Source organism: Hemibagrus wyckioides, linkage group LG27 (assembly GCF_019097595.1).
Source record: "Hemibagrus wyckioides isolate EC202008001 linkage group LG27, SWU_Hwy_1.0, whole genome shotgun sequence".
NCBI classification, from domain to species: domain Eukaryota; kingdom Metazoa; phylum Chordata; class Actinopteri; order Siluriformes; family Bagridae; genus Hemibagrus; species Hemibagrus wyckioides.
This window is the reverse complement of record NC_080736.1, coordinates 16,439,559-16,449,558: the sequence shown is the minus strand read 5'-3', so window position 1 is coordinate 16,449,558 and position 10,000 is coordinate 16,439,559. Positions and strand designations below refer to the sequence as shown.

The 10,000-nt window shown below is 39.7% G+C and overlaps 1 protein-coding gene across 3 annotated transcripts in view; it reads left to right on the top strand.

Moving 5' to 3' along the window:
- cntnap5b (contactin associated protein family member 5b) overlaps positions 1–10,000 on the top strand; it is a 120,270-nt gene that overhangs the window by 39,659 nt on the left and 70,611 nt on the right. For all 3 annotated transcript variants that reach the window (XM_058382402.1, XM_058382403.1, XM_058382404.1), the window contains 2 exons: positions 1,684–1,868; positions 2,057–2,200. In XM_058382402.1, coding sequence (XP_058238385.1) covers positions 1,684–1,868; positions 2,057–2,200 — 329 coding nt within the window. The remainder of the gene's footprint in view (positions 1–1,683; positions 1,869–2,056; positions 2,201–10,000) is intronic.

Below are 10,000 nucleotides of genomic sequence, written 5' to 3'. Positions count from 1 at the left end.
AATCTCGGAGCAGAGGGATTCTCTGGACGTGGAACTCATCTTCAATGAAGTGACTGCTGTTGTCATGGAAACCTCTTCAGGTTATACACCAGAAAGAGAAGATCCTTGCTTCCTGCTGAACTCGATAAGAACTTGTGGAGTTTTTGTCACTGGAGGTGATCACTTCAGTTGCCAGTGAGCAGTTTTAACTTTGCTCCAAGAGAAGCGTGTTTTAGCAACACCTAAAGACCCTGAGACCTGTGGCACTTTTATTTTTCAAGAAATCCTTTCCAAAAAGTTTAGCTAACTGATAAATTACACACTGACTGATTACAGACACTGAGACCTGGAAGTAAAGTTTATCATGAATGGCTTCCTGAATATTTCTGTAAAGTGACCAGTCTTCTGTAAAACAGTACTGTGTATCATTGTTTATTGGATTGATTTTTCAAATTGCTTCTGTATGACATCAATGTCTGACTTAACACTGTGAGCAGTGCCAGGTGAAGTGAATAAGACTGAGTATCTCCTCATCATGGCACCTGTTAGTGGGTGGGATATATTAGGCAGCAAGTCAACATTTTTTCCTCAAAGTTGATGTTAGAAGCAGGAAAAATGGACAAGCGTAAGGATTTGAGCGAGTTTGATGAAGGACCAAACTGTGATGTCTAGACCACTGGATCAGAGCATCTCCAAAACTGCAGTTCTTGTGGGGTGTTCCCGGTCTGCAGTGGTCAGTATCTATCAAAAGTGGTCCAAGGAAGGAACAGTGCTGAACCGGAGACAGGGTCATGGGCGGTCAAGGCTCATTGATGGACGTGGGGAGAGAAGGCTGGACCGTGTGATCCGATCCAACAGACGAGATACTGTTGATCAAATTGCTAAAGTTAATGCTGGTTCTGATAGAAAGGGGTCAGAATACACAGTGCAGGACGGGTCAGGGCTGTTGTGGCAGAAACGCACAGAATGTTAAAGCTGTGGGGCGAGCACAAACACACATGAGACCGCAGAGGTTGAGTGCAAAAACAAGTGCAACCTTTATTTACAGTGAAAAGAAGCAACATCCAAATTACAGCAACGAGTGATGAGTTTGAAGCAGGGGGAGGGAAACAGAAAAAAACAAGGAATTATCGAGACTAAGAAATAAGGAGATGGAATATGTAACTTAAGGAATTAAGGTCAAAAGGCTGACAGTAGTGGTGCAGGCCTTATCCCAGCTGAAACAGAGCACAGGCTAAAGGTAGAGGAGCAACACCAGGCACGTGTTCTGGTCCAGAAGCATTCCTCGGTGTGGTTTGTAGCGGCCAGGGTCGTTCATGGACTAGGGGCTTCCTGTAGGACAGAGAGGAACATTAGACCTGCAATTTACCAACTTTACCTCTGAGGTGCCTGACCTTGCTTAGCTCTCTCCTCTTCTCTCTCAGGATGAGTGGAGACAGCGGCACTTCTGATTGGTCACCATTGGCACTTCCCCCGGCTTCACCTTGCAGCCATGAAAAGAACTAGCGCTGTCCCCAGTGCTGAAATCACACCTTTTTTTCCTCCAGTGCGGTCATGGTGTTTTGGCGAGGAGCTCTTGTCTGCCTTTTGTAGGTGGCTGGACGTTGACCTGCCGTCTCAGCACATATTTTAAATTGATTTTTAAAAAACATGTTTAAAAGTCAAAGTCTCTCTCTCTCTTTGTCTCTCTCTCTTTCTCTGTAGATGATGCTGAGGCTCACTCCCGCAGCGCTCAGGTCTCCATGACTCTGGGGAGTCTCCTGGATGATCAGCACTGGCACTCAGTCCTGATCGAGCGTTTCAACAAGCAGATCAACCTTACTGTGGACCGAATGACGCGACACTTTCGCTCCGGGGGAACAGGGGACTCGCTGGAGGTCGACTACGAAGTGAGCATTCCATTTTTATTAAGGGAATTTTCAGATTTAGGATGTTTCCTGTTCAACAGATTCCTGAAACCCTGACCTCATTTCTCTGCATCAATCACTATCACTGTCTATCAGTTTAAACTCTGCTTTACTCGACTTTCTGAAGCTCTTTGTGTCCGTTCTGTTCGTATCTTCTTGGTTTCACAAAGCTCAGTATCGGCGGCGTTCCTCTGCCCGGAAAACCAGGAACGTTCCTGCGCAAGAACTTTCACGGCTGTATGGAGAACCTCTACTACAACGGCGTTAACATCATTGATCTGGCCAAGCGCAAGAAACCGCAGATCTACAGCGTGGTGAGTGAAATTTCTCCTTTCTGACGCTTGAGTGGAGTTCTCACAGGGAGATGTTTCAGAGAAGTGTTCAGGCTGTAGAGCCATTAATTCTCACCATGTACAAACTCCGGACTTCTGATGGTGTCTGATCAGAGCTGCATGGTGTCTGATCAGAGCTGCTTTTAATCCGACGTGTCAGCGATCAGAAGTCAGAGTCTCCTGTCGGACCGGGCTGAGATGGAGACGTGAGAGCTCTGGATTGCGGAGAGCTTTCTCTGGCTGTGAGGAATGGACGACTCTCTCAGGGGCTTTTAAACTCCAATTAGTGAAAGGAAATGAAGCATCACACCGTACCCTAGCATGAGAAAGATAGGGCGAGAGAGACAGAGAGAGAGAAAGAGAGAGAGAGAGACAGGGGAGAGAGAGAGAAGGAAAGAGAGGGGTGGGAGCAAGAGGAAGAGAGAGAGAAACAGAGAGAGAATGAGAGGAGCAGCAGATCATACAGAAATATTTCTCCACTGAACAATTATGAAACCCTTCAGAGGAGAAGCTGTGCTTTGTGTTGTCGTTTCTCTGAGCTGCTGAATTAAAAAGAGAAAAATTGGGTTGTTATCACTAATCAATCCCCTGTACACTTACTCCTATTCATTTATCAACCCCCTGTACACTTACTCCTCTTCACTGATCAATCCCATGTACACTTACTCCTCTTTGTTTATCAATCCCCTGTACACTTACTCCTCTTCGTTTATCAATCCCCTGTACACTTACTCCTCTTCAGTAATCAACCCCCTGTACACTTACTCCTCTTCACTAATCAATCCCCTGTACACATACACCTCTTCACTAATCAATCCCCTGTACACTTACTCCTCTTCAGTAATCAATCCCCTGTACACATACTCCTCTTCACTAATCAATCCCCTGTACACTTACACCTCTTCACTTATCAATCCCCTGTACACTTACTCCTCTTCACTAATCAATCCCCTGTACACTTACTCCTTTTCTTTAATCAATCCCCTGTACACTTACTCCTCTTTGTTTATCAATCCCCTGTACACTTACTCCTCTTCGTTTATCAATCCCCTGTACACTTACTCCTCTTCACTAATCAATCCCCTGTACACTTACTCCTCTTCACTGATCAATCCCATGTACACTTACTCCTCTTTGTTTATCAATCCCCTGTACACTTACTCCTCTTCGTTTATCAATCCCCTGTACACTTACTCCTCTTCAGTAATCAACCCCCTGTACACTTACTCCTCTTCACTAATCAATCCCCTGTACACATACACCTCTTCACTAATCAATCCCCTGTACACTTACTCCTCTTCAGTAATCAATCCCCTGTACACATACTCCTCTTCACTAATCAATCCCCTGTACACTTACACCTCTTCACTTATCAATCCCCTGTACACTTACTCCTCTTCACTAATCAATCCCCTGTACACTTACTCCTTTTCTTTAATCAATCCCCTGTACACTTACACCTCTTCACTAATCAATCCCCTGTACACTTACACCTCTTCACTTATCAATCCCCTGTACACTTACTCCTCTTCACTAATCAATCCCCTGTACACTTACTCCTTTTCTTTAATCAATCCCCTGTACACTTACTCCTCTTCAGTAATCAATCCCCTGTACACTTACACCTCTTCAGTAATCAATCCCCTGTACACTTACTCCTCTTCAGTAATCAATCCCCTGTACACTTACTCCTCTTCAGTAATCAATCCCCTGTACACTTACACCTCTTCACTAATCAATCCCCTGTACACTTACTCCTCTTCAGTAATCAATCCCCTGTACACTTACACCTCTTCACTAATCAATCCCCTGTACACTTACTCCTCTTCACTAATCAATCCCCTGTACACTTACTCCTCTTCACTAAGTTATTGTTGTACAGAACAGTGTGTGTTATTGTTGTACAGAACAGTGTGTGTTATTGTTGTACAGAACAGTGTGTTATTGTTGTACAGAACAGTGTGTTATTGTTGTACAGAACAGTGTGTGTTATTGTTGTACAGAACAGTGTGTTATTGTTGTACAGAACAGTGTGTTATTGTTGTACAGAACAGTGTGTGTTATTGTTGTACAGAACAGTGTGTGTGTTATTTTTGTACAGAACAGTGTGTGTGTGTTATTGTTGTACAGAACAGTGTGTGTTATTGTTGTACAGAACAGTGTGTGTTATTGTTGTACAGAACAGTGTGTGTTATTGTTGTACAGAACAGTGTGTTATTGTTGTACAGAACAGTGTTATTGTTGTACAGAACAGTGTTATTGTTGTACAGAACAGTGTGTGTTATTGTTGTACAGAACAGTGTGTTATTGTTGTACAGAACAGTGTGTGTTATTGTTGTACAGAACAGTGTGTGTTATTGTTGTAGAGAACAGTGTGTGTGTTATTGTTGTACAGAACAGTGTGTGTTATTGTTGTACAGAACAGTGTGTGTGTTATTGTTGTACAGAACAGTGTGTGTTATTGTTGTACAGAACAGTGTGTGTGTTATTGTTGTACAGAACAGTGTGTGTTATTGTTGTACAGAACAGTGTGTGTTATTGTTGTACAGAACAGTGTGTGTGTTATTGTTGTACAGAACAGTGTGTGTTATTGTTGTACAGAACAGTGTGTGTTATTGTTGTACAGAACAGTGTGTGTTATTGTTGTACAGAACAGTGTGTTATTGTTGTACAGAACAGTGTGTGTTATTGTTGTACAGATCAGTGTGTGTGTTATTGTTGTACAGAACAGTGTGTGTTATTGTTGTACAGAACAGTGTGTGTGTTATTGTTGTACAGAACAGTGTGTGTTATTGTTGTACAGAACAGTGTGTGTTATTGTTGTACAGAACAGTGTGTGTTATTGTTGTACAGAACAGTGTGTTATTGTTGTACAGAACAGTGTGTGTTATTGTTGTACAGATCAGTGTGTGTGTTATTGTTGTACAGAACAGTGTGTGTTATTGTTGTACAGAACAGTGTGTGTTATTGTTGTACAGAACAGTGTGTGTGTTATTGTTGTACAGAACAGTGTGTGTTATTGTTGTACAGAACAGTGTGTGTTATTGTTGTACAGAACAGTGTGTTATTGTTGTACAGAATAGTGTGTTATTGTTGTACAGAACAGTGTGTGTTATTGTTGTACAGAACAGTGTGTGTTATTGTTGTACAGAACAGTGTGTTATTGTTGTACAGAACAGTGTGTGTTATTGTTGTACAGAACAGTGTGTGTTATTGTTGTACAGAACAGTGTGTTATTGTTGTACAGAACAGTGTGTGTTATTGTTGTACAGAACAGTGTGTTATTGTTGTACAGAACAGTGTGTGTTATTGTTGTACAGAACAGTGTGTGTTATTGTTGTACAGAACAGTGTGTGTTATTGTTGTACAGAACAGTGTGTGTTATTGTTGTACAGAACAGTGTGTGTTATTGTTGTACAGAACAGTGTGTGTTATTGTTGTACAGAACAGTGTGTGTTATTGTTGTACAGAACAGTGTGTGTTATTGTTGTACAGAACAGTGTGTGTTATTGTTGTACAGAACAGTGTGTGTTATTGTTGTACAGAACAGTGTGTGTTATTGTTGTACAGAACAGTGTGTGTTATTGTTGTACAGAACAGTGTGTGTTATTGTTGTACAGAACAGTGTGTGTTATTGTTGTACAGAACAGTGTGTGTTATTGTTGTACAGAACAGTGTGTTATTGTTGTACAGAACAGTGTGTGTTATTGTTGTACAGAACAGTGTGTGTTATTGTTGTACAGAACAGTGTGTGTTATTGTTGTACAGAACAGTGTGTTATTGTTGTACAGAACAGTGTGTGTGTTATTGTTGTACAGAACAGTGTGTGTTATTGTTGTAGAGAACAGTGTGTGTTATTGTTGTACAGAACAGTGTGTGTTATTGTTGTACAGAACAGTGTGTGTGTTATTGTTGTAGAGAACAGTGTGTGTTATTGTTGTACAGAACAGTGTGTGTTATTGTTGTACAGAACAGTGTGTGTGTTATTGTTGTACAGAACAGTGTGTGTGTTATTGTTGTACAGAACAGTGTGTGTTATTGTTGTACAGAACAGTGTGTGTTATTGTTGTACAGAACAGTGTGTGTGTTATTGTTGTACAGAACAGTGTGTGTTATTGTTGTACAGAACAGTGTGTGTTATTGTTGTACAGACCAGTGTGTTATTGTTGTACAGAACAGTGTGTGTTATTGTTGTACAGACCAGTGTGTTATTGTTGTAGAGAACAGTGTGTGTGTTATTGTTGTACAGAACAGTGTGTTATTGTTGTACAGAACAGTGTGTGTGTTATTGTTGTACAGAACAGTGTGTGTTATTGTTGTAGAGAACAGTGTGTGTTATTGTTGTACAGAACAGTGTGTGTTATTGTTGTACAGAACAGTGTGTGTTATTGTTGTAGAGAACAGTGTGTGTTATTGTTGTACAGAACAGTGTGTGTTATTGTTGTACAGAACAGTGTGTTATTGTTGTACAGAACAGTGTGTGTTATTGTTGTAGAGAACAGTGTGTGTTATTGTTGTACAGAACAGTGTGTGTTATTGTTGTACAGATCAGTGTGTGTTATTGTTGTACAGAACAGCGTGTGTGTTGTTGTTGTACAGAACAGTGTGTGTTATTGTTGTACAGAACAGCGTGTGTGTTGTTGTTGTACAGAACAGTGTGTTATTGTTGTACAGAACAGTGTGTTATTGTTGTACAGAACAGTGTGTGTTATTGTTGTAGAGAACAGTGTGTGTTATTGTTGTACAGAACAGTGTGTGTGTTATTGTTGTACAGAACAGTGTGTGTGTTATTGTTGTACAGAACAGTGTGTGTGTTATTGTTGTACAGAACAGTGTGTGTTATTGTTGTACAGAACAGCGTGTGTGTTGTTGTTGTACAGAACAGTGTGTTATTGTTGTACAGAACAGTGTGTGTTATTGTTGTACAGAACAGTGTGTTATTGTTGTACAGAACAGTGTGTGTTATTGTTGTACAGAACAGTGTGTGTTATTGTTGTAGAGAACAGTGTGTGTGTTATTGTTGTACAGAACAGTGTGTGTTATTGTTGTACAGAACAGTGTGTGTGTTATTGTTGTACAGAACAGTGTGTGTTATTGTTGTACAGAACAGTGTGTGTTATTGTTGTAGAGAACAGTGTGTGTTATTGTTGTACAGAAAAGTGTGTGTTATTGTTGTACAGAAGTGTGTTATTGTTGTACAGAACAGTGTGTGTTATTGTTGTACAGAAGTGTGTTATTGTTGTACAGAACAGTGTGTGTTATTGTTGTACAGAACAGTGTGTGTTATTGTTGTACAGACCAGTGTGTTATTGTTGTACAGAACAGTGTGTGTGTTATTGTTGTACAGAACAGTGTGTGTTATTGTTGTAGAGAACAGTGTGTGTGTTATTGTTGTACAGAACAGTGTGTTATTGTTGTACAGAACAGTGTGTGTGTTATTGTTGTACAGAACAGTGTGTGTTATTGTTGTAGAGAACAGTGTGTGTTATTGTTGTACAGAACAGTGTGTGTTATTGTTGTACAGAACAGTGTGTGTTATTGTTGTAGAGAACAGTGTGTGTTATTGTTGTACAGAACAGTGTGTGTGTTATTGTTGTACAGAACAGTGTGTGTTATTGTTGTACAGAACAGTGTGTGTTATTGTTGTACAGACCAGTGTGTTATTGTTGTACAGAACAGTGTGTGTGTTATTGTTGTAGAGAACAGTGTGTGTGTTATTGTTGTACAGACCAGTGTGTTATTGTTGTACAGAACAGTGTGTGTGTTATTGTTGTAGAGAACAGTGTGTGTGTTATTGTTGTACAGAACAGTGTGTTATTGTTGTACAGAACAGTGTGTGTGTTATTGTTGTACAGAACAGTGTGTGTTATTGTTGTAGAGAACAGTGTGTGTTATTGTTGTAGAGAACAGTGTGTGTTATTGTTGTACAGAACAGTGTGTGTGTTATTGTTGTACAGAACAGTGTGTGTTATTGTTGTACAGAACAGTGTGTGTTATTGTTGTACAGAACAGTGTGTTATTGTTGTACAGAATAGTGTGTTATTGTTGTACAGAACAGTGTGTGTTATTGTTGTACAGACCAGTGTGTGTTATTGTTGTACAGAACAGTGTGTGTTATTGTTGTACAGAACAGTGTGTTATTGTTGTACAGAACAGTGTGTGTTATTGTTGTACAGAACAGTGTGTGTTATTGTTGTACAGAACAGTGTGTTATTGTTGTACAGAACAGTGTGTGTTATTGTTGTACAGAACAGTGTGTTATTGTTGTACAGAACAGTGTGTGTTATTGTTGTACAGAACAGTGTGTGTTATTGTTGTACAGAACAGTGTGTGTTATTGTTGTACAGAACAGTGTGTGTTATTGTTGTACAGAACAGTGTGTGTTATTGTTGTACAGAACAGTGTGTGTTATTGTTGTACAGAACAGTGTGTGTTATTGTTGTACAGATCAGTGTGTGTGTTATTGTTGTACAGAACAGTGTGTTATTGTTGTACAGAACAGTGTGTGTTATTGTTGTACAGAACAGTGTGTGTTATTGTTGTACAGAACAGTGTGTTATTGTTGTACAGAACAGTGTGTGTTATTGTTGTACAGAACAGTGTGTGTTATTGTTGTACAGAACAGTGTGTTATTGTTGTACAGAACAGTGTGTTATTGTTGTACAGAACAGTGTGTTATTGTTGTACAGAACAGTGTGTGTTATTGTTGTACAGACCAGTGTGTGTTATTGTTGTACAGAACAGTGTGTGTTATTGTTGTACAGAACAGTGTGTGTTATTGTTGTACAGAACAGTGTGTTATTGTTGTACAGAACAGTGTGTGTTATTGTTGTACAGAACAGTGTGTGTTATTGTTGTACAGAACAGTGTGTGTTATTGTTGTACAGAACAGTGTGTTATTGTTGTACAGAACAGTGTGTGTGTTATTGTTGTACAGAACAGTGTGTGTTATTGTTGTAGAGAACAGTGTGTGTTATTGTTGTACAGAACAGTGTGTGTTATTGTTGTACAGAACAGTGTGTGTGTTATTGTTGTAGAGAACAGTGTGTGTTATTGTTGTACAGAACAGTGTGTGTTATTGTTGTACAGAACAGTGTGTGTGTTATTGTTGTACAGAACAGTGTGTGTGTTATTGTTGTACAGAACAGTGTGTGTTATTGTTGTACAGAACAGTGTGTGTTATTGTTGTACAGAACAGTGTGTGTGTTATTGTTGTACAGAACAGTGTGTGTTATTGTTGTACAGAACAGTGTGTGTTATTGTTGTACAGACCAGTGTGTTATTGTTGTACAGAACAGTGTGTGTTATTGTTGTACAGACCAGTGTGTTATTGTTGTAGAGAACAGTGTGTGTGTTATTGTTGTACAGAACAGTGTGTTATTGTTGTACAGAACAGTGTGTGTGTTATTGTTGTACAGAACAGTGTGTGTTATTGTTGTAGAGAACAGTGTGTGTTATTGTTGTACAGAACAGTGTGTGTTATTGTTGTACAGAACAGTGTGTGTTATTGTTGTAGAGAACAGTGTGTGTTATTGTTGTACAGAACAGTGTGTGTTATTGTTGTACAGAACAGTGTGTTATTGTTGTACAGAACAGTGTGTGTTATTGTTGTAGAGAACAGTGTGTGTTATTGTTGTACAGAACAGTGTGTGTTATTGTTGTACAGATCAGTGTGTGTTATTGTTGTACAGAACAGCGTGTGTGTTGTTGTTGTACAGAACAGTGTGTGTTATTGTTGTACAGAACAGCGTGTGTGTTGTTGTTGTACAGAACAGTGTGTTA